The sequence below is a fragment of the Pelobates fuscus genome, chromosome 6 (assembly GCF_036172605.1).
Source record: "Pelobates fuscus isolate aPelFus1 chromosome 6, aPelFus1.pri, whole genome shotgun sequence".
NCBI lineage: Eukaryota > Metazoa > Chordata > Amphibia > Anura > Pelobatidae > Pelobates > Pelobates fuscus.
Genome location: NC_086322.1, coordinates 4,031,055 through 4,057,384, shown reverse-complemented (window position 1 = coordinate 4,057,384; position 26,330 = coordinate 4,031,055). Strand labels below are relative to the sequence as shown.

General features: G+C 43.4%; 1 protein-coding gene and 1 long non-coding RNA gene across 2 annotated transcripts in view; both read left to right on the top strand.

The window, feature by feature from the left end:
• LOC134615249 (mucin-2-like) overlaps positions 1 to 24,666 on the top strand; it is a 215,439-nt gene extending 190,773 nt beyond the window's left edge. Inside the window, exons 11-14 of the mRNA XM_063459735.1 lie at positions 1,099 to 6,165; positions 16,348 to 16,421; positions 20,728 to 20,770; positions 23,492 to 24,666. Of these exons, the coding sequence (XP_063315805.1) occupies positions 1,099 to 6,165; positions 16,348 to 16,421; positions 20,728 to 20,766 (5,180 nt within the window). The 3' untranslated portion in view covers positions 20,767 to 20,770; positions 23,492 to 24,666. The remainder of the gene's footprint in view (positions 1 to 1,098; positions 6,166 to 16,347; positions 16,422 to 20,727; positions 20,771 to 23,491) is intronic.
• LOC134614093 (uncharacterized) lies at positions 8,139 to 9,063 on the top strand. The gene is made up of 3 exons (XR_010091238.1): positions 8,139 to 8,261; positions 8,478 to 8,524; positions 8,956 to 9,063. It is a non-coding gene; the product is annotated as an uncharacterized LOC134614093 (long non-coding RNA).
• Positions 24,667 to 26,330: the final 1,664 nt, after the last annotated feature.

Genomic DNA, 26,330 nt, shown 5'->3' with positions numbered 1-26,330 from the left:
GAACAGACAGAGCTGTGGGTTTATTGTTCTTTTAGACACATTAGTACCACTCACAGGGTTTTGGAAAACAACCAATAAACACGTACAATACACTCAGACACTCCCACACAAAATCCTTCCCTCTGCCTGTGATACAATTCACTTGCACAATGGGTAATGTAATTATCACAAGCAGAGAAATACAGTTTTTCCACATTATTCATAACTTTAACAGTATGCATCACATTCACATTTTTAGTATCAGCATACTCCAAATACAAACATACGTCAAAATCATACAAATTGGTCCAGTGGTTCAAAAGTTAGATTGTAGTCCTTTGTGACCAAATGAAGCATGGCTTTTCTGCCCAAAACCAGTTCCACAGAGTCTTCTATCCTGGAGATAATTGGGAAGTAATCCAATTATCTCCAAGGACAGAGGCAAAACTCCATTAAGCACATGGCAGTAAAAAGACAGTAAAATACAATAAAATACACAAGGTTACATTTATTACATAAAATACAGACATGTAACATATCCCCAGATAGCTTAGGTCTGAGCACACATTATTACTGAATGGCGCTCAGACCACACACATACAGTTCAATTGACATGGAGCCAAAGTCTTTCCCATAGTCTTTCATTATACGAATGGGCTCCATGGCATAGCTATCTGGGGTATCACCGCTCAAACAGGGCAAGCACCAAATGACCCGGCTTTCATGTCTTTGCAGGGGGAAAATCAAGCGTTTCAACATGGGGCCATAGTCTAAAGGCAGCAGGCGGGCAACCAGGCTCCTCCAATGCACAGTGGCGAGATTGATCTCGTCACAGTATATATATTTGCATTTGTCAATCAATTTCCTGCAAATCAATCTGCCGCTGGGGATCTGGGCTGACCACCCAGCATTCCTGTAGGGCCGGTTGAGAGACCTCAGTCCCATCTCCACCTGCCGCCTGTGGTTCCTCCCAGTAAAGCTCTACAATATATCCGAAACCAGTTTAGTCTGATCTGTCTCTTTGTAGAATAATATTAGTCTAGTATTGTATGTGTCAGTCCATTGATGACTATTATATGTAATTTTTCCATTTTGATGTAAGGTCTCTCTTTTACTCAGGTTTCCTTCACAGACCAGCGTTCCGATACCAGCGAAGTCTAACAGAGTCTGTTTTGTCCCATTCACCTCACAGTCCATCATACATTCCTAACTTTCAGAAAAGTGACTCTGATAACTCTCCTTCCCCAACACCCAAGCCTTTATCGCCTGCATTCATCTTCTCCAAGTCTGCTCTTCCAGTCACTTCTCCCAAGTTGGATTCCTTACCTTCTTTCATACCACCTCCAATGGTTCCCGCTCGAGGTGGAAGTTTGCTAAATAAAAGTTATTCCCCTTCTTATGCCACAAATATCACCTCATCTAGAGTTTTTCCTAAAGAAACAACACTTAAGACAGAACATGTATCTCTTGAAGGGTCTCAGCCCCTGAATACCCTTCGCAACAATGTACCGCCACAAGATGCACCTTCACACCAATTGCCCCCTCGTAAAACAACAGAAGTCTCAGATGTAGATATTTTACTGCCAAGTGACACCTATAAAGCTGAGCTAGTACCTATCAATGCAGAAGCAAAACCTTTGCACACCCCAAAACCCCCAGTCTGGGCAGAAAGAGTTGATGTCATATGTCATGATATACTCCCCAAAAAGATCTACAACGTAAGTCATATATCAGAGACCAGCAATTATACTACATCAGCCACTAGAGAAAGTACACTTTATGCCACTTCTACCCCAACCACAACAAAGTCTATACCAACTGAAGACTCACACATTGCGGAACTCACACATTCTGCTGATCTATCCACCACAAAGACTGTCCAGCCTACTACAGACCCTGGAATCCATATTGCCCCTTACACTACAGAGGACCTCCTTGCCCCTGTCCCACCAGTGATTGAAGACACGTGTCCAATTGCTCAAGCTACCACACAAACTCCATTGCTTCCTATTTCACCCACTCCCAACGCTAAATTAACTCCTATTCTTCAAATGTCTGAATCCACATTCCATCCTGTTCCACCTACTTCAGATACCACTCTCAACACTTCTCTCTCTATTCAAAAAGCTGCTATAATCACTTCTGCAAATATTACAGAAGCCATATTCTCTCCACTCAACACAATAGCCAAACTCTCTAGTGCTTCACCTATAAAAGAGGCCACACTGCCTGCTCCTCCACAGAAAACAGGGGCCACACTCCCTGCTCTTCCACCCATAACAGAGCCCACGCTCCCTGCTCCTCCACCCACAACAGAGCCCACGCTCCCTGCTCCTCCACCCACAACAGAGGCCACACTGCCTGCTCCTCCACTCACAACAGAGGCCATACTCATTGCTCCTCCACTCACAACAGAGGCCACACTCATTGCTCCTCCATCAACAGAGGCCACACTCACTGTTCCTCCACCCACAACAGAGGCCACATTCATTGCTCCTCCATCAACAGAAGCCACACTCTCTGCTCTTCTACCCACAGCAGAGGCCACACTCCCTGCTCTTCCACGCACAACAGAAGCCACACTCCCTGCTCCTCCACCCACAACAGAGGCTACACTCGCTGCTTCTCCACAGACAAAAGAGGCCACACTCACTGCTCCCCCACCCACAACAGAGTCTACACTCACTGCTCCCCCACCCACAGAGGTCACACTCACTGCTCCTCCTCCCAAAGCACAGGTCGAACTCCCTGCTCCTTCACCGACAACAGAGACCACATTGCCTGTTCATCTACCCACAACAGAGGCCACATTCCCTGCTCCTTCAACGACAACAAAGGCCACACTGCCAGCTCCTTCACCCACATGTGCACCAGTTGCAGAGGCAAAACATGATTTAGTTTCACCTTCGACAACCTTGTCTTTACTCAACTTTGTGTCTCCTCTGCCATATACTCCATTCAGTTTAGAATCCAAACACATTGTAAAATCTCCAGCTGTGCAGAAAAAAAAAGCAATGTCCTCATTATTAGATGAATCTCCCTCTGCACTTGTCCATCTTTCTCCTCTCACAGACAGAGATATCACCTCTACTGTTAGAACAACTACTTCTGTGACTGGTCCACTAGCTTCTCCCCCCATAAACACACCATCCACTCCCTTCAGTGACACTTTAACTATTCCCCCAACTGTCACATCAAGTGCTCCCACAACTGACACAACTCTACCACAACAGGATCAGCTGCCTGACACACCATATGAAACACAATGTTTGATCACTGATAATAGACTTGAGGCTCCACCCACTGACAGCTTTCTTATATGCAAAGCTCCTCCCACTAACAAAACTCCACCTACTGGTGAAATTGGAAACCTGCCTTCTGATAGATCATTTACATATCAAGTCCTTCCTACTAGCAGTATACTTATAACTGGAACCCCCCGTACTGACCAAATCCCACCATTGGTGAGCTCTCCGATATGTGAAGCCCTCCCCACTGAAAATATACTGGTAACTGGAACACCACTCTTTCATACCTCCGCTACAAATGAGGCCCAGCCCAAGGACAATATACTTCTGATTGAAACCTCACCCAGAGACATATCACTTCCTCCTGAGTCCTCTCCAACTGATGAAATAGTTCTAACTGAAACCCCTCTCACTGGTACATCATCTGCATATGAGACTCCTCCCACTGACAATAGAATTGTAACTGAAACCCTGCCCAATGATACATTATTTACATATGAGACTCCTCCCACTGACAATACAATTGTAACTGAAACCCTGCCCAATGATACATTATTTACATATGAGGCTCCTCCCACTGACAATACAACTGTAACTGAAACCCTGCCCAATGATACATTATTTACATATGGAGCCCCTCCCACTGACAATACAACTGTAACTGAAACCCTGCCCAATGACACTTCATTTACATATGAAGCCCCTCCCACTGACAATACAGCTGTAACTGAAACCCTGCCCAATGACACTTCATTTACATATGGAGCCCCTCCCACTGACAATACAGCTGTAACTGAAACCCTGCCCAGTGACATATCATTTACATATGGAGCCCCTCCCACTGACAATACAACTGTAACTGAAACCCTGCCCAATGACACTTCATTTACATATGGAGCCCCTCCCACTGACAATACAGCTGTAACTGAAACCCTGCCCAATGACACTTCATTTACATATGAAGCCCCTCCCACTGACAATACAGCTGTAACTGAAACCCTGCCCAATGACACTTCATTTACATATGGAGCCCCTCCCACTGACAATACAGCTGTAACTGAAACCCTGCCCAGTGACATATCATTTACATATGGAGCCCCTCCCACTGACAATACAACTGTAACTGAAACCCTGCCCAATGACACTTCATTTACATATGGAGCCCCTCCCACTGACAATACAGCTGTAACTGAAACCCTGCCCAGTGACATATCATTTACATATGGAGCCCCTCCCACTGACAATACAGCTGTAACTGAAACCCTGCCCAATGACACTTCATTTACATATGGAGCCCCTCCCACTGACAATACAGCTGTAACTGAAACCCTGCCCAGTGACATATCATTTACATATGGAGCCCCTCCCACTGACAATACAACTGTAACTGAAACCCTGCCCAATGACACTTCATTTACATATGGAGCCCCTCCCACTGACAATACAGCTGTAACTGAAACCCTGCCCAGTGACATATCATTTACATATGGAGCCCCTCCCACTGACAATACAGCTGTAACTGAAACCCTGCCCAGTGACATATCATTTACATATGGAGCCCCTCCCACTGACAATACAGCTGTAACTGAAACCTTGCCCAGTTACATATCATTTACATATGGAGCCCCTCCCACTGACAATACAGCTGTAACTGAAACCCTGCCCAGTGACATATCATTTACATATGGAGCCCCTCCCACTGACAATACAGCTGTAACTGAAACCCTGCCCAGTGACATATCATTTACATATGGAGCCCCTCCCACTGACAATACAGCTGTAACTGAAACCCTGCCCAGTGACATATCATTTACATATGGAGCCCCTCCCACTGACAATACAGCTGTAACTGAAACCCTGCCCAGTGACATTTCATTTACATATGGAGCCCCCCCCACTGACAATACAGCTGTAACTGAAACCCTGCCCAGTGACATATCATTTACATATGGAGCCCCTCCCACTGACAATACAGCTGTAACTGAAACCCTGCCCAGTGACATATCATTTACATATGGAGCCCCTCCCACTGACAATACAGCTGTAACTGAAACCCTGCCCAGTGACATATCATTTACATATGGAGCCCCTCCCACTGACAATACAGCTGTAACTGAAACCCTGCCCAGTGACATATCATTTACATATGGAGCCCCTCCCACTGACAATACAGCTGTAACTGAAACCCTGCCCAGTGACATATCATTTACATATGGAACCCCTCCCACTGACAATATACTTCTAACTGAAACTCCACCCACATCTGAGGCCCATCCCACTGAAAATATACTACTAATTGAAGCCCTCACCAGTGATGCATCATCTACATCTGAGGCCCCTACCAGTAACAATATAGTCCCTATTGAAACCCAACACACATTTTTCTCACCCACTTCTGAGATTCCAACCACAGACAGTAGATGTCTTATTGAAAACATGCCCACTGATGTTTCATTTCCATCTGAGACTTTTCCCATTGGCAGCTCTTTTCTATTTCAAAGCACTCCTACTGGTAGCTCCTCAACACTTGAGACTTCTCCCACTGACAATATACTTCCATATAACACTCCACTAACTGAAAGCCCATTTAAATCTGAGCATCCCCCAACATACTATAGTAATCTTTTAGAAAACCCACCTCTGTCTGAGATATCTTCCACTGGTAATGTTCTTCTACCTGATGTCCCATTCAACAATATTACTCTTTTAAATGAGGCTGCGCCTACTGAGGACTTACTAATATTTGAGGCCAAGCCCACTGCCAACTCATTTCAATTTGGGGTTGCTCAAACAGAAGTCCCTCTGTGGCCACTGGACCACAAACAGCCCAGGAATCTACAAACCCCTGACCCACGGCCTGAGATGGAGATCATCAGTAAAAATAGTACCATAGACACGCCATCTACAATGACCTCAGGAATCATGGAGCATTCTGTAGGTAAGTAATTAGAAAGTGATAAACGGGGAAAAACTAAGGGGTATAGGATGAGGGGTCCTATAAAAGACCAGTGATAGGTACAGTTATAGGGTGAGGGGTCCTGTAATAGACCAGTGATAGGTACAGTTATAGGATGAGGGGTCCTGTAATAGACCAGCGATAGGTACAGTTATAGGGTGAGGGGTCCTGTAATAGACCAGTGATAGGTACAGTTATAGGGTGAGGGGTCCTGTAATAGACCAGTGATAGGTACAGTTATAGGGTGAGGGGTCCTGTAATAGAGCAGTGATAGGTACAGTTATAGGGTGAGGGGTCCTGTAATAGACCAGTGATAGGTACAGTTATAGGGTGAGGGGTCCTGTAATAGAGCAGTGATAGGTACAGTTATAGGGTGAAGGTCCTGTAATAGACCAGTGATAGATACAGTTATAGGATGAGGGGTCCTATAATAGACCAGTGATAGGTACAGTTATAGGATGAGGGGTCCTGTAATAGAGCAGTGATAGGTACAGTTATAGGATGAGGGGTCCTTTAATAGACCAGTGATAGGTACAGTTATAGGATGAGGGGTCCTGTAATAGACCAGTGATAGGTACAGTTATAGGGTGAGGGGTCCTGTAATAGAGCAGTGTTAGGTAGAGTTATAGGGTGAGGGGTCCTGTAATAGAGCAGTGTTAGGTAGAGTTATAGGGTGAGGGGTCCTGTAATAGAGCAGTGATAGGTACAGTTATAGGGTGAGGGGTCCTGTAATAGAGCAGTGATAGTTACAGTTATAGGGTGAGGGGTCCTGTAATAGAGCAGTGATAGGTACAGTTATAGGGTGAGGGGTCCTGTAATAGAGCAGTGATAGGTACAGTTATAGGGTGAGGGGTCCTGTAATAGAGCAGTGATAGTTACAGTTATAGGGTGAGGGGTCCTGTAATAGAGCAGTGATAGTTACAGTTATAGGGTGATGGGTCCTGTAATAGAGCAGTGATAGGTACAGTTATAGGGTGAGGGGTCCTGTAATAGACCAGTGATAGGTACAGTTATAGGGTGAGGGGTCCTGTAATAGACCAGTGATAGGTACAGTTATAGGATGAGGGGTCCTGTAATAGACCAGTGATAGGTACAGTTATAGGATGAGGGGTCCTGTAATAGACCAGTGATAGGTACAGTTATAGGATGAGGGGTCCTGTAATAGAGCAGTGATAGGTAGAGTTATAGGGTGAGGGGTCCTGTAATAGACCAGTGATAGGTACAGTTATAGGATGAGGGGTCCTGTAATAGACCAGTGATAGGTACAGTTATAGGATGAGGGGTCCTGTAATAGAGAAGTGATAGGTACAGTTATTGGGTGAGGGGTCCTGTAATAGAGCAGTGATAGGTACAGTTATAGGGTGAGGGGTCCTTTAATAGACCAGTGATAGGTACAGTTATAGGGTGAGGGGTCCTGTAATAGACCAGTGATAGGTACAGTTATAGGATGAGGGGTCCTGTAATAGAGCAGTGATAGGTAGAGTTATAGGGTGAGGGGTCCTGTAATAGACCAGTGATAGGTACAGTTATAGGATGAGGGTCCTGTAATAGAGCAGTGATAGGTACAGTTATAGGATGAGGGGTCCTGTAATAGACCAGTGATAGGTACAGTTATAGGATGAGGGGTCCTGTAATAGAGCAGTGATAGGTAGAGTTATAGGGTGAGGGGTCCTGTAATAGACCAGTGATAGGTACAGTTATAGGATGAGGGGTCCTGTAATAGACCAGTGATAGGTACAGTTATAGGATGAGGGGTCCTGTAATAGAGAAGTGATAGGTACAGTTATTGGGTGAGGGGTCCTGTAATAGAGCAGTGATAGGTACAGTTATAGGGTGAGGGGTCCTTTAATAGACCAGTGATAGGTACAGTTATAGGGTGAGGGGTCCTGTAATAGACCAGTGATAGGTACAGTTATAGGATGAGGGGTCCTGTAATAGAGCAGTGATAGGTAGAGTTATAGGGTGAGGGGTCCTGTAATAGACCAGCGATAGGTACAGTTATAGGGTGAGGGGTTCTGTAATAGAGCAGTGATAGGTACAGTTATAGGGTGAGGGGTCCTGTAATAGACCAGTGATAGGTACAGTTATAGGGTGAGGGGTCTTGTAATAGAGCAGTGATAGGTACAGTTATAGGATGAGGGGTCCTGTAATAGAGCAGTGATAGGTACAGTTATAGGGTGAGGAGTTCTGAAATAGACCAGTGATAGGTACAGATATAGGGTGAAGGGTCTTGTAATAGACCAGCGATAGGTACAGTTATAGGGTGAGGGGTCCTGTAATAGACCAGTGATAAGTACAGTTATAGGGTGAGGGGTCCTGTAATAGACCAGTGATAGGTACAGTTATAGGGTGAGGGGTCCTGTAATAGACCAGTGATAGGTACAGTTATAGGGTGAGGGGTCCTGTAATAGACCAGTGATAGATACAGTTATAGAGTGAGGGGTCCTGTAATAGACCAGTGATAGATACAGTTATAGGGTGAGGAGTCCTGTAATAGACCAGTGATAGATACAGTTATAGGGTGAGGGGTGCTGTAATAGAGCAGCGATAGGTACAGTTATAGAGTGAGGGGTCCTGTAATAGAGCAGTGATAGGTACAGTTATAGGGTGAGGGGTGCTGTAATAGACCAGTGATAGGTACAGTTATAGGGTGAGGGGTCCTGTAATAGACCAGTGATAGATACAGTTATAGGGTGAGGAGTCCTGTAATAGACCAGTGATAGATACAGTTATAGGGTGAGGCGTCCTGTAATAGACCAGTGATAGGTACAGTTATAGGGTGAGGGGTTCTGTATTAGACCAGTGATAGGTACAGTTATAGGATGAGGGGTCCTGTAATAGACCAGTGATAGATACAGTTATAGGGTGAGGGGTGCTGTAATAGAGCAGCGATAGGTACAGTTATAGAGTGAGGGGTGCTGTAATAGAGCACTAATAGGTACAATTATAGGGTGAGGGGTCCTGTAATAGAGCAGTGATAGGTACAGTTATAGGATGAGGGGTCCTGTAATAGAGCAGTGATAGGTACAGTTATAGGGTGAGGGGTCCTGTATTAGACCAGTGATAGGTACACTTATAGGGTGAGGGGTCCTGTAATAGACCAGTGATAGGTACAGTTATAGGGTGAGGGGTCCTGTAATAGACCAGTGATAGGTACAGTTATAGGGTGAGAGGTCCTGTAATAGACCAGTGATAGGTACAGTTATAGGATGAGGGGTCCAATAATAGACCAGTGATAGGTACAGTTATAGGATGAGGGGTCCTGTAATAGAGCAGTGATAGGTACAGTTATAGGATGAGGGGTCCTGTAATAGACCAGTGATAGGTACAGTTATAGGGTGAGGGGTCCTGTAATAGACCAGTGATAGGTACAGTTATAGGGTGAGGGGTCCTGTAATAGACCAGTGATAGGTACAGTTATAGGATGAGGGGTCCTATAATAGACCAGTGATAGGTACAGTTATAGGATGAGGGGTCCTGTAATAGACCAGTGATAGGTACAGTTATAGGGTGAGGGGTCCTGTAATAGAGCAGTGATAGTTACAGTTATAGGGTGATGGGTCCTGTAATAGACCAGTGATAAGTACAGTTATAGGCTGAGGGGTCCTGTAATAGAGCAGTGATAGGTACAGTTATAGGGTGAGGGGTCCTGTAATAGACCAGTGATAGGTACAGTTATAGGATGAGGGGCCCTGTAATAGACCAGCGATAGGTACAGTTATAGGGTGAGGGGTCCTGTAATAGAGCAGTGATAGGTACAGTTATAGGGTGAGGGGTCCTGTAATAGAGCAGTGATAGGTACAGTTATAGGGTGAGGGGTCCTGTAATAGAGCAGTGATAGGTACAGTTATAGGGTGAGGGGTCCTGTAATAGAGCAGTGATAGGTACAGTTATAGGGTGAGGGGTCCTGTAATAGAGCAGTGATAGGTACAGTTATAGGGTGAGGGGTCCTGTAATAGAGCAGTGATAGGTACAGTTATAGGGTGAGGGGTCCTGTAATAGAGCAGTTATAGGTACAGTTATAGGGTGAGGGGTCCTGTAATAGAGCAGTGATAGGTACAGTTATAGGGTGAGGGGTCCTGTAATAGAGCAGTGATAGGTACAGTAATAGGGTGAGGGGTCCTGTAATAGAGCAGTGATAGGTACAGTTATAGGTTGAGGGTCCTGTAATAGACCAGTGATAGGTACAGTTATAGGGTGAGGGGTCCCGTAATAGACCAGTGATAGGTACAGTTATAGGGTGAGGGGTCCCGTAATAGACCAGTGATAGGTACAGTTATAGGATGAGGGGTCCTGTAATAGAGCAGTGATAGGTAGAGTTATAGGGTGAGGGGTCCTGTAATAGAGCAGTGATAGGTACAGTTATAGGGTGAGGGGTCTTGTAATAGAGCAGTGATAGGTACAGTTATAGGATGAGGGGTCCTGTAATAGAGCAGTGATAGGTAGAGTTATAGGGTGAGGGGTCCTGTAATAGAGCAGTGATAGGTACAGTTATAGGGTGAGGGGTCCTGTAATAGAGCAGTGATAGGTACAGTTATAGGGTGAGGGGTCCTGTAATAGAGCAGTGATAGGTACAGTTATAGGGTTAAGGGTCCTGTAATAGACCAGTGATAGGTACAGTTATAGGGTGAGGGGTCCTGTAATAGACCAGTGATAGGTACAGTTATAGGGTGAGGGGTCCTGTAATAGACCAGTGATAGATACAGTTATAGGGTGAGGGGTCCTGTAATAGACCAGTGATAGGTACAGTTATAGGGTGAGGGGTCCTGTAATAGATCAGCTATAGGTACAGTTATAGGGTGAGGGGTCCTGTAATAGACCAGTGATAGGTACAGTTATAGGGTGAGGGGTCCTGTAATAGACCAGTGATAGATACAGTTATAGGGTGAGGGGTCCTGTAATAGACCAGTGATATGTACAGTTATAGAGTGAGGGGTCCTGTAATAGACCAGTGATAGGTACAGTTATAGGGTGAGGGGTCCTGTAATAGACCAGTGATAGATACAGTTATAGGGTGAGGGGTCCTGTAATAGAGCAGTGATAGGTACAGTTATAGAGTGAGGGGTCCTGTATTAGACCAGTGATAGGTACAGTTATAGGGTGAGGGGTCCTGTAATAGACCAGTGATAGATACAGTTATAGGGTGAGGGGTCCTATAATAGACCAGTGATAGGTACAGTTATAGGATGAGGGGTCCTGTAATAGACCAGTGATAGGTACAGTTATAGGATGAGGGGTCCTATAATAGACCAGTGATAGGTACAGTTATAGGATGAGGGGTCCTGTAATAGACCAGTGATAGGTACAGTTATAGCGTGAGGGGTCCTGTAATAGAGCAGTGATATGTACAGTTATAGAGTGAGGGGTCCTGTAATAGAGCAGTGATAGGTACAGTTATAGGGTGAAGGGTCCTGTATTAGACCAGTGATAGGTACAGTTATAGGGTGAGGGGTCCTGTAATAGAGCAGTGATATGTACAGTTATAGAGTGAGGGGTCCTGTAATAGACCAGTGATAGGTACAGTTATAGGGTGAGGGGTCCTGTAATAGACCAGTGATAGGTACAGTTATAGCGTGAGAGGTCCTGTAATAGAGCAGTGATAGGTACAGTTATAGGGTGAGGGTCCTGTAATAGAGCAGTGATAGGTACAGTTATAGGCTGAGGGGTCCTGTAATAGACCAGTGATAGGTACAGTTAAAGGGTGAGGGGTCCTGTAATAGAGCAGTGATAGATACAGTTATAGGGTGAGGAGTCCTGTAATAGACCAGTGATAGATACAGTTATAGGGTGAGGAGTGCTGTAATAGAGCAGCGATAGGTACAGTTATAGGGTGAGGGGTCCTGTAATAGACCAGTGATAGGTACAGTTATAGGGTGAGGAGTGCTGTAATAGAGCAGCGATAGGTACAGTTATAGGGTGAGGGGTCCTGTAATAGAGCAGTGATAGATACAGTTATAGGGTGAGGGGTCCTGTAATAGACCAGTGATAGATACAGTTATAGGGTGAGGGGTCCTGTAATAGACCAGTGATAGGTACAGTTATAGAGTGAGGGGTGCTGTAATAGAGCAGTGATGGGTACAGTTATAGGGTGAGGGGTCCTGTAATAGACCAGTGATAGGTACAGTTATGGGGTGAGGTGTCCTGTAATAGAGCAGTGATGGGTACAGTTATAGGGTGAGGGGTCCTGTAATAGACCAGTGATAGGTACAGTTATAGGGTGAGGGGTCCTGTAATAGACCAGTGATAGATACAGTTATAGGGTGAGGAGTCCTGTAATAGACCAGTGATAGATACAGTTATAGGGTGAGGGGTCCTGTAATAGACCAGTGATAGGTACAGTTATAGGGTGAGGGGTCCTGTAATAGACCAGTGATGGGTACAGTTATAGGGTGAGGGGTTCTGTATTAGACCAGTGATAGGTACAGTTATAGGATGAGGGGTCCTGTAATAGACCAGTGATAGATACAGTTATAGGGTAAGGGGTGCTGTAATAGAGCAGCGATAGGTACAGTTATAGAGTGAGGGGTGCTGTAATAGAGCACTTATAGGTACAGTTATAGGGTGAGGAGTCCTGTATTAGACCAGTGATAGGTACAGTTATAGGTTGAGGGTCCTGTAATAGACCAGCAATAGGTACAGTTATAGGATGAGGGGTCCTGTAATAGACCAGTGATAGGTGCAGTTATAGGCTGAGGGGTCCTGTAATAGAGCAGTGATAAGTACAGTTATAGGGTGAGGGGTCCTGTAATAGAGCAGTGATAGGTACAGTTATAGGCTGAGGGGTCCTGTAATAGAGCAGTGATAGATACAGTTATAGGGTAAGGGGTCCTGTATTAGACCAGTGATAGGTACAGTTATAGGGTGAGGGGTCCTGCAATAGACCAGCGATAGGTACAGTTATAGGGTGAGGGGTCCTGTAATAGACCAGTGATAGGTACAGTTATAGGATGAGGGGTCCTGTAATAGACCAGTGATAGGTACAGTTATAGCGTGAGGGGTCCTGTAATAGAGCAGTGATATGTACAGTTATAGAGTGAGGGGTCCTGTAATAGAGCAGTGATAGGTACAGTTATAGGGTGAGGGGTCCTGTATTAGACCAGTGATAGGTACAGTTATAGGGTGAGGGGTCCTGTAATAGAGCAGTGATATGTACAGTTATAGAGTGAGGGGTCCTGTAATAGACCAGTGATAGGTACAGTTATAGGGTGAGGGGTCCTGTAATAGACCAGTGATAGGTACAGTTATGGGGTGAGGTGTCCTGTAATAGAGCAGTGATGGGTACAGTTATAGGGTGAGGGGTCCTGTAATAGACCAGTGATAGGTACAGTTATAGCGTGAGAGGTCCTGTAATAGAGCAGTGATAGGTACAGTTATAGGGTGAGGGTCCTGTAATAGAGCAGTGATAGGTACAGTTATAGGGTGAGGGGTCCTGTAATAGAGCAGTGATAGGTACAGTTATAGGGTGAGGGTCCTGTAATAGAGCAGTGATAGGTACAGTTATAGGGTGAGGGGTCCTGTAATAGACCAGTGATAGGTACAGTTAAAGGGTGAGGGGTCCTGTAATAGAGCAGTGATAGATACAGTTATAGGGTGAGGAGTCCTGTAATAGACCAGTGATAGATACAGTTATAGGGTGAGGAGTGCTGTAATAGAGCAGTTATAGGTACAGTTATAGAGTGAGGGGTGCTGTAATAGAGCAGTGATGGGTACAGTTATAGGGTGAGGGGTCCTGTAATAGACCAGTGATAGGTACAGTTATAGGGTGAGGGGTCCTGTAATAGACCAGTGATAGATACAGTTATAGGGTGAGGAGTCCTGTAATAGACCAGTGATAGGTACAGTTATAGGGTGAGGGTTCTGTAATAGACCAGTGATAGATACAGTTATAGTGTGAGGGGTCCTGTAATAGACCAGTGATAGGTACAGTTATAGGGTGAGGGGTCCTGTAATAGACCAGTGATGGGTACAGTTATAGGGTGAGGGGTTCTGTATTAGACCAGTGATAGGTACAGTTATAGGATGAGGGGTCCTGTAATAGACCAGTGATAGATACAGTTATAGGGTAAGGGGTGCTGTAATAGAGCAGCGATAGGTACAGTTATAGAGTGAGGGGTGCTGTAATAGAGCACTAATAGGTACAGTTATAGGGTGAGGAGTCCTGTATTAGACCAGTGATAGGTACAGTTATAGGTTGAGGGTCCTGTAATAGACCAGCAATAGGTACAGTTATAGGATGAGGTGTCCTTTAATAGACCAGTGATAGGTGCAGTTATACGCTGAGGGGTCCTGTAATAGAGCAGTGATAAGTACAGTTATAGGGTGAGGGGTCCTGTAATAGAGCATTGATAGGTACAGTTATAGGCTGAGGGGTCCTGTAATAGAGCAGTGATAGATACAGTTATAGGGTAAGGGGTCCTGTATTAGACCAGTGATAGGTACAGTTATAGGGTGAGGGGTCCTCTAATAGACCAGTTATAGGTACAGTTATAGGGTGAGGGGTCCTGTAATAGACCAGTGATAGGTACAGTTATAGGGTGAGGGGTCCTGTAATAGACCAGCGATAGGTACAGTTATAGGGTGAGGGGTCCTGTAATAGACCAGCGATAGGTACAGTTATAGGGTGAGGGGTCCTGTAATAGAGCTGTGATAGGTACAGTTATAGGATGAGGGGTCCTGTAATAGACCAGCGATAGGTACAGTTATAGGGTGAGGGGTCCTGTAATAGAGCTGTGATAGGTACAGTTATAGGATGAGGGGTCCTGTAATAGACCAGTGATAGGTACAGTTATAGGATGAGGGGTCCTGTAATAGACCAGTGATAGGTACAGTTATAGGGTGAGGGGTCCTGTAATAGACCAGTGATAGGTACAGTTATAGTGTGAGGGGTCCTGTAATAGACCAGTGATAGGTACAGTTATAGGGTGAGGGGTCCTGTAATAGAGCAGTGATAGGTACAGTTATAGGGTGAGGGGTCCTGTAATAGAGCAGTGATAGGTACAGTTATAAGGTGAGGAGTCCTGTAATAGACCAGTGATAGGTACAGTTATAGGGTGAGGGGTCCTCTAATAGACCAGTGATAGGTACAGTTATAGGGTGAGGGGTCCTGTAATAGACCAGTGATAGGTACAGTTATAGGGTGAGGGGTCCTGTAATAGACCAGCGATAGGTACAGTTATAGGGTGAGGGGTCCTGTAATAGACCAGCGATAGGTACAGTTATAGGGTGAGGGGTCCTGTAATAGAGCTGTGATAGGTACAGTTATAGGATGAGGGGTCCTGTAATAGACCAGCGATAGGTACAGTTATAGGGTGAGGGGTCCTGTAATAGAGCTGTGATAGGTACAGTTATAGGATGAGGGGTCCTGTAATAGACCAGTGATAGGTACAGTTATAGGATGAGGGGTCCTGTAATAGACCAGTGATAGGTACAGTTATAGGGTGAGGGGTCCTGTAATAGACCAGTGATAGGTACAGATATAGGGTGAGGGGTCCTGTAATACACCAGCGATAGGTACAGTTATAGGGTGAGGGTCCTGTAATAGACCAGTGATAGGTACAGTTATAGGGTGAGGGGTCCTGTAATAGAGCAGTGATGGGTACAGTTATAGAATGAGGGGTCCTGTAATAGACCAGTGATAGGTACAGTTATAGAATGAGGGGTCCTGTAATAGACCAGTGATAGGTACAGTTATAGAGTGAGGGGTCCTGTAATAGACCAGTGATAGGTACAGTTATAGGGTGAGGGGTCCTGTAATAGACCAGTGATAGGTACAGTTATAGGGTGAGGGGTCCTGTAATAGACCAGTGATAGGTACAGTTATAGGGCGAGGGGTCCTGTAATAGACCAGTGATAGGTACAGTTATAGGATGAGGGGTCCTGTAATAGACCAGTGATAGGTACAGTTATAGGATGAGGGGTCCTGTAATAGACCAGTGATAGGTACAGTTATAGGATGAGGGGTCCTGTAATAGAGCAGTGATGGGTACAGTTATAGAATGAGGGGTCCTGTAATAGACCAGTGATAGGTACAGTTATAGAATGAGGGGTAATAACGAGGTGCTATGTTGTTATAGTTAAAGCATATGATGTTCATATATGTATATAAACACTATTTTTTTGTATGTTGCGTGTACATGATGTGTATACTCTTTTCCTTGCTTCTAGATTTAAAGGAACCCCTTCCCCTGTTGAAGTCTTTTCATGTGAACAGTGAAGAGGTAGTAGATTCCAGTTTGCCGGTAGGTAGTTGCTCATTTTGCTGATTGAGGATATAAGGACAACAGAGAGGAGAATGTTGTGAATATTTTTTATTGTGGAGTGGTTACATTTAACTCACTGCACAGGCATTGTAACCTCTAGTAAACATGGATTACCTCACTAGTAAACATGGATTATCTCACTAGTAAACATGGATTACCTCACTAGTAAACATGGATTATCTCACTAGTAAACATGGATTATCTCACTAGTAAACATGGATTACCTCACTAATAAACATGGATTACCTCACTAGTAAACATGGATTACCTCACTAGTAAACATGGGTTATCTCACTAATAAACACGGGTTATCTCACTAATAAACATGGATTACCTCACTAGTAAACATGGGTTACCTCACTAGTAAACATGGATTACCTCACTAGTAAACATGGGTTACCTCACTAGTAAACATGGATTACCTCACTAGTAAACATTGATTACCTCACTAATAAACATGGATTACCTCACTAGTAAACATGGGTTACCTCACTAATAAACATGGGTTACCTCACTAATAAACATGGGTTATCTCACTAATAAACATGGATTACCTCACTAGTAAACATGGGTTACCTCACTAGTTAACATGGATTACCTCACTAATAAACATGGATTACCTCACTAGTAAACATGGGTTACCTCACTAGTAAACATGGGTTACCTCACTAGTAAACATGGGTTATCTCACTAATAAACATGGATGTAACGGAGCTCCGTGTACTCCGACCGAGTACCCTCCGTTGATGGATGCTCCTAGCGCTCTCAGAGGACTCCAAGCACTGCAGACGACACCACAACCACCGCAGGCTCCACAACCGCCGTAGCTTAACTGGAGCCGCGCCGTCTTCCTTCCACCCTGGATCGGCTTCTGTCCTCCAGGACCGTGTGGGGAAGACCTCTCCTCCAGGAGAGCGTAACAGGAACAAGCTCTTAAAAGAGCTAAGTGATTAAGCTCAGGGGAATATGCAGAGCATAGCAATCCCCAGTGTGATACAGCAATTCCCTCCAATAACGAGGCAAGGCTACGTTTTGAAGGGTCAAGAAGAACTGAGGACTGGAACACCCAGCCTGCTTTTTATTAGAAAAAGGTACACACAGGACACTCCCAGGGGGAGGATGAAATTAACCAATCACATACATGGTAACACCCCCACGTCTCCTCCCCTCAGATAAACACGTAACATAATTATAACGTACAATATTTTACCCAAGTTCTGGATGTACCCCAAAAACAGAGGGTACAGCTTTAAATCCGGTATCGATAGCTCTCATTCAGGGGAACAATATATCCAAAATTCAGCCCATTCGGATGAATGGTTCGGGAGATACAGAGTTCCAAAGTTTTGACCGACCGCACAGACCAACTAGCCGAAAATAGTTCCATACGTTTTGGCCTTGCGGTCGGTCTCCGTTCGTATGAACAAAAGATACGAAATTCTTGCCATCCATTCGCATCTCCGTGATCGCTGAAATCCTCATAGACGATTAAGTATAACTACCGAACGGTGGGACGTTCGGTAGTTTCAGTACGAATTTATGGAGGTCTGGAGGACTCAGCGGTGTTCGCCTGTTTGCGTTCCATGCGTTCACAGGCAAACCCCGCTGTTCGTGCGCAAGATGGCCGCGAACACGTGTAAAGTCCCGAAATGGCGGCCACCTATTCAGAGCACAAAGAATTCGTATGAAATCATACGAACGGCTGCATTCTCCAGTAATGGTATTCCCATGCAATATATTCGTATAAATCCCCCGGCTGTTCGGTTATATTAGCAGTCCAGATCAACAGCATAGTTAAAGGGCTAGAGTCAGCCTCATACAAATCCATATGCCCGAATATAGTGTTTTAAAGTGCAATACAGTCCAGGACCATAGTCACAGGGGAGGAGGCAGGCAAGCAGGCCTCTCCAGGACAAAGTGGCGAAAGGCACTTCGTCACAATGGATTATCTCACTAATAGACATGGATTACCTCACTAGTAGACATGGGTTACCTCACTAGTAAACATGGATTATCTCACTAATAAATCACGGGTTATCTCACTAATAAACATGGGTTATCTCACTAATAAACATGGGTTATCTCACTAATAAACATGGATTACCTGACTAATAAACATGGGTTACCTCACTAGTAAAGATGGGTTTTCTCACTAATAAACATGGATTATCTCACTAATAAACATGGATTACCTCACTAGTAAACATGGGTTACCTCACTAGTAAACATGGATTACCTGACTAGTAAACATTGATTACCTCACTAATAAACATGGATTACCTCACTAGTAAACATGGGTTACCTCACTAGTAAACATGGGTTATCTCACTAATAAACATGGATTATCTCACTAATAAACATGGATTACCTCACTAGTAAACATGGGTTACCTCACTAGTAAACATGGGTTACCTCACTAATAAACATGGATTACCTCATTAATAAACATGGGTTATCTCACTAATAAACATGGGTTATCTCACTAATAAACATGGATTACCTCACTAGTAAACATGGGTTACTTCACTAGTAAACATGGATTATCTCACTAATGAACATGGGTTATCTCACTAATAAACATGGATTACCTCACTAGTAAACATGGGTTACCTCACTAGTAAACACGGATTATTTCACTAATAAACACGGGTTATCTCACTAATAAACATGGGTTACCTCACTAGTAAACATGGGTTACCTCACTAGTAAACATGGATTACCTCACTAGTAAACATGGGCTATCTCACTAATAAACATGGATTACCTCACTAGTAAACATGGATTATCTCTCTAGTAAACATGGATTACCTCACTAGTAAACATGGATTATCTCACTAGTAAACATGGATAATCTCACTAGTAAACATGGATTACCTCACTAGTAAACATGGATTACCTCACTAATAAACATGGATTACCTCAATAGTAAACATGGATTATCTCACTAATAAACATGGATTACCTCACTAATAAACATGGATTACCTCACTAGTAAACATGGATTATCTCACTAATAAACATGGATTACCTCACTAGTAAACATGGATTATCTTACTAATAAACATGGATTACCTCACTAATAAACATGGATTACCTCACTAGTAAACATGGATTATCTCACTAATAAACATGGATTACCTCACTAGTAAACATGGATTACCTCACTAGTAAACATGGATTATCTCACTAGTAAACATGGATTATACCACTAGTAAACATTGATTACCTCACTAATAAACATGGATTACCTCACTAGTAAACATGGATAATCTCACTAATAACCATGGATTATCCCACTAGTAAACATGGATTATCTCACTAGTAAACATTGATTACCTCACTAATAAACATGGATTATCTCACTAGTAAACATGGATTATCTCACTAGTAAACATGGATTACCTCACTAGTAAACATGGATTATCTCACTAGTAAACATCGATTATCTCACTAATAAACATGGATTACCTCACTAGTAAACATGGATTACCTCACTAATAAACATGGATTACCTCACTAGTAAACATGGATAATCTCACTAATAAACATGGATTATCTCACTAGTAAACATTGATTATCTCACTAATAAACATGGATTACCTCACTAGTAAACATGGATTATCTCACTAGTAAACATGGATTACCTCACTAATAGACATGGATTACCTCACTAGTAAACATGGATTATCTCACTAGTAAACTGAATTATCTCACTAGTAAACATGGATTACCTCACTAGTAAACATTGATTATCTCACTAGTAAACATGGATTATCTCACTAGTAAACATGGATTACCTCACTAGTAAACATGATTATCTCACTAGTAAACATGGATTACCTCACTAGTAAACATGGATAATCTCACTAATAAACATGGATTATCTCACTAGTAAACATGGATTACCTCACTAGTAAACATTGATTATCTCACTAGTAAACATGGATTACCTCACTAGTAAACATGGATTATCTCACTAGTAAACATGGATTACCTCACTAGTAAACATGGATTACCTCACTAGTAAACATGGATTACCTCAGTAATAAACATGGATTATCTCACTAGTAAACATGGATTATCTCACTAGTAAACATTGATTATCTCACTAGTAAACATGGATTATCTCACTAGTAAACATGGATTATCTCACTAGACAGTGTTAATGCCAATATTAAATGGGTGATATTTCACAAGTAGACAGAGATTATATCATTATTAAACGTGGATTATCTTTAGTATATAAAAATGTATATTCAGGCTCTTTCTCACTTTCTTCATCCAGGTGGAAAATCCGTGTGCTAGTTCGGCTCTTGACTGCTGATCTGGTGAGTATGAATAATTATCATCCATTCTTCAATTATCAGCCATTAGCATCTGCTTCCCGCTCTGTGTGCTGCCATCACTCCCTCCGCTGTTACACCCTCCTCCGTCACACATTCCGCCCTCACATCCCCCCCGCCATCATTCCCTCCGCCATCACTCCCTTTGTTGTCAAACCCGCTATCACTCGCTCCAACGTCACACATTCCGCTGTCACACCTCAGCTGTCATTCCCCCCACCGTCACACATTCTGTCGTCACTCCCTCTGCCAGCACACCCTCCGCCGTCACACCCTGCGCTGTCACCACCCCGGTGTGACTCCCTCTGCTGTCACTCCCTCCGCCATCACTCCCTTTGCCGTCAAACCCGCTATCACTCACTCCAACGTCACACATTCCGCCTTCACACCTCAGCTGTCACTCCCTCCACCGTCACACACTTTACCGTCACTTCCTCCGCCATCACACCAGTGAGTCCATGTCCATATCGAGCATTTATGTCCCACTGTCAGATATACTGATACAGATTCATATAACCGATCACATATACACTGAAAGCTGTCCTTCATCAGATACATATCTGCAACGAGACCTGTACTCTATCAGATATACATCAAGACATGTCCGCAATCTGATATACACCAAGACATGTCCATAATCTGATATACACCAAGACATGTCTGCAATCCGATATACACCAAGACATGCCCGCAATCTGATATACACCAAGACATGTCCATAATCTGATATACACCAAGACATGTCTACAATCCGATATACACCAAGACATGCCCGCAATCTGATATACACCAAGACATGTCCGCAATCCGATATACACCAAGACATGTCCGCAATCCGATATACACCAAGACATGTCTGCAATCCGATATACACCAAGACATGTCCGCAATCCGATATACACCAAGACATGTCCACAATCTGATATACACCAAGACATGTCCGCAATCCGATATACACCAAGACATGTCCGCAATCCGATATACACCAAGACATGTCCGCAATCCGATATACACCAAGACATGTCCGCAATCTGATATACACCAAGACATGTCAGTAATCTGATATACACCAAGACATGTCCGCAATCTGATATACACCAAGACATGTCCGCAATCTGATATACACCAAGACATGTCCGCAATCTGATATACACCAAGACATGTCCGCAATCCGATATACACCAAGACATGTCTGCAATCCGATATACACCAAGACATGTCTGCAATCCGATATACACCAACTCGACTGAGAAGGGCGGTCGGTGATTTCAGCGGTGTTCGGCAGAAAGAGTATCCGTTTTTAGTTCCATAGAATCTGCGCCGAACACCGCTGGTCTTTCGCATGGTGTAAAATGGCCACCGCCTCATGGTCGGCATACGAACGACGACCACCCTGAATACGATTAGAATGGAGAGGTGTCTGCGGTTAACCACAATGTTCTAATTGGGGCCAAGAGGTTAACAAGCAGCACATTTCTCTCCCGGGTGGCCGTCCATTCGGTAGTTTTAATCGGTTATTTCATGAAACAAACAGGGGTATACGGACAGGCAAATAGACGAAAAGGGGGCAAACAAAATGGAATAAACATTGGGAACACAAAATACAAAAGGCAAACATATAGTCAGTGGGCATGGTCCTTAGAGGCGGTGTCCCACTGCAATCATATTAGATGTTTTTCCATGTATTGTCACTTATCATTTAATCTGTTAATGAAAATCACTTTGCAGTGAAAACAATCTCCTGGTCTACTGAATATCATCCCCATCAACCAAACACCATAGCACGAAAGCTCTTAATTCCATTCTATATCCAACTCGTCATCAAAACAAACAGCATGAATAACTCAACATGGTGTCTAGATGTCTCTGCTTTAAAATGTATCTCTATCTCTAAGACATAAACATATGATACAGCACCCCACCCAATTTCTGAATTAGTAAAAAGGGTTTATCCAAAACGCACTTCACCTTGAAGGCATGCTCAGTCAGGTATCTGAGCAGCTAATCAAAATTATTATTTACATGATCACTCATTTATTAGTTTGGGCTCCTTTAAAACAGGGATAAGCCCCCAGCCCACCATCCAAAAACAGTCTGTATTTCTCACCTGGCTGTTGCCAATGTAATTGACTTGAAGATAAAGTACGTTGTTCATTTGTTGGTTTTGAAAGCTCTGATATTGAGCACCTAAAGAAAGGGAGGGCGCCCTTTGACTGGATCTTTAATATACTATCACGGTTCTGGTATTTAGCACATAATAATTTGAATTGTATCACTTGAGCCATAAACATATTTATTTTAAAAAAAAATCAGGTTCTGGACAAAATGTTGAAAATGTAATAGTGTTTCTTCATGGCCTGTCGCTCTTACGCACTTTGTGAGCATCACATTTAATCAAACCGTACAATGAGCGTGAGTATTACGGAGTCAAAACCAAAACCATGGTGCTTGGCCAAATCCAGCTGATGGTGTGATCACACAATGGGGAAGAATTTGTAGTTATATGTTTCTTATCCTATATTTCCTCCAATACCTTCATGCCATTTGTCCATATACCTTCACATAATTCTATATATCATTTTAAAATTTCCTTTTGTCCAAAAAGCTCATTTCTGCTTTGCAACCTACCTTCCAAACACCATGTCTAAATGTCTGGCAAGTCATAGGCAATTTATAACATAATAATCTCACTTCTTCTTGCCACAGATTTCTACACGTGTGACTTCTTTTGGATCTGAAACCCAAGTGTGACACATTCTAAAATAAATGCACTGGTGAGGAAAAATAAGAGGATTTAGCCACTTAGTTGACCAACAGCACATCTTTCAGAGATTAACCATGCTCTTGTGTCTTCACTGCTGTTGGAAGGAAATTCATGAATACCACAACCACTCAAATAACATTTCGGGGCCTACTTAAGAGATGACCTACCACTAATAAGAGTATTATACATATGGTCCTGCAACTTACAAAATGGAGTAAAGACAGTATTTGCATAGACTATGAATTACTGGAAAAATGTAACTGATTGCAAAAGGAATGTAATGCCACACCGAACAGATAACCCTCACCACAAGGAAATCTACAAGACACATAAATGGGGGGCAGCAAATGAGCCATGGACACCTCCAGCAGAATGTTCTCTGCTGAAATCTGTGAAAAGCTTGCTTGTAGCAAATTAATGCATTGTGTAAGACTTGGACATCAACACTGGAGGGTGAACTAGGAATACCAAAACTACACGGTATTGGTGACTAATGATGCCCTATCTACACATGGTGGGTAATGACAAGCACGACATCTACATTGGATGGCTAACGAAAAATATGACACCTACATGGGGCGGATAACAAAGAATACAACATCTATGTGGAATGGTTACTAAGAATACCCAATCAACATGGCATGGGTGACTAAGGATACCCCATATACACAGGGTGGATAACGGAGAATACAACAACTACGTGGGATGGTAACTAAGAATACCAAATCAGCATGGCATGGGTGACTAAGTATACCCCATATACACAGGGTGGATAACGAAGAATACAACAACTGCGTGGGATGGTAACTAAGAATTCCATATCTTCTTAGGATAAGTAGCCAAGAATCAAGAAGGTTGAGTCACAATATTGGGCAGGAGGATTTGGACCCAGTAGAGGTTGGCCCATACATAATATTGTGTTCCAGGGACTGGAAATGCTAGGTGCTTTGTCTTGTGGAAATAAATTAGGTTCATGTCAAACAAAAAACAAGTCTAAAGAGGGAAGAAACACCTCTTGTGGGATGTGATATTTAAGCACAGAATCTAGTAACACTAATATATAACCAGTCACTTGTATAGTATATAATAGAGAATTAAATCACATTGTGTATCCTGAGCCTCAGCAGTGTGTGTTTATACAGTATGTAGAATGTTGGCTAGTTTCATTCTAAGTTCCATGGGTTCCGATGCTGTCTCAACTGGCTTCATGTGGCCAATGTACTGCATTGATACAACGGGAATGGTAACACCCTGCCGAATTCTGAAAATGCATCCTGCTTTATATGTGTATATTTCTCCTGATGATGGCTGTGTCCCGTGGTAAACACAGTGTTGCAGAGCAACATGAAAGTGAATCAGTGGGCACCAACAAACAAATGAATAAGCAACCAAACTCGTTACAAATATTCTTATTAAATAAAATACATATTGGACATTCAGAGGATTCACATGCAAGCATAACATTACTTTAACCCCTTAAGGACCAAACTTCTGGAATAAAAGGGAATCATGACATGTCACACATGTCATGTGTCCTTAAGGGGTTAAACAATATTGTGGCGAAACCAACCTCGCCACTGGGCATTGGAGAAGCCTGTTTGCCCTCATCCTGCCTGTTGACTATGGCCTCTGGGAGATTTGGCCCTTTGGGCATATTGTATTTTATTATGCTGCTGCTGGCCCTTTAAGAACCATCTGGGGACATACTGTGACTTTTGGGAACAATGCCCCTTTAAGACGGTGTCCCCAGACTTATTTGGGACAATGCCCCTTTAAGTCTTTGTCCCCAGTGTCCCCAGACTGTTAATATACTGTGTTCCTGGCTTTCTCCCACTTGGTTCAGTAAATGGGGCTTACTGAACCAAGTACCACAGAGGCGGACCACCCAGAAGTGGAAGTGTGCAGGCAATTTACATCCCAGGCTGGGAGCCTGCTGTAGGTAAATTGCCGACCACTGGGGGGCCGCCGTTTGTACAAACGAACACGTGGCGGCGGCCATCTTTAATTCAGCTGAAGTTTTACCTTCTCCAGACTTCAATGCATTCGACAGTTCGAACGCCGTTCGACAGTTCATTCGACAGTTCGACAATTCGAATGGTTGTCGTTCGTGCGTTTGAACTGACTTTAACATGGGAAATAGACCGACCGCACAGCCTGATTCTCTGGAACTGTTTTGAAAATGTGCTTGCGGTCGGTCAAATAAGACTTTCCCTTAACTTTTTAACCCCTGAACCGATTGCCCTGACTTTTGAGTATGTGTATATTTCAAGCATGCTGATTCTGAAAATGTTTTATGTGAATGGCATGTATATTTTGGAAGTTATTAATATTTTGTAAAAACTGTATTTTCCTGCCTGTGATAATTATATTACCCATTGTGTTCAGTAATTATATCACAGGCAGAGGGGAGGATTTTGTGTGGGAGTATCTGTGTGTATTGTACGGATTGATTGGTTGTATTTCAAAACCCTGTGGGCAGTACTATGTTTGTGGATTGTGAATAAAAGAGTCTGTATGTGCCAGTACAGTCAGTTCTGCTTGACCCTCAAAACGAAGTGTCGTCTCGTTATTGGGGGAATTGGATTGTATGCTGATTGCCAGGAGTGTAAGCTGATTGTATGCTTTTCCTGTTCAGCGGTTTACAGCATTCATATGTTTGAGAGCATTCGTATGCTTCTCCAGTTCGGTGGTTGTGGTTTCTGCTAGAGTGCTTGGAGCCCTCAGGAAGCGCTAGGAGCATCCATCAACGGAGGTACCCAGTCGGGGTGCCCATCAATCCGT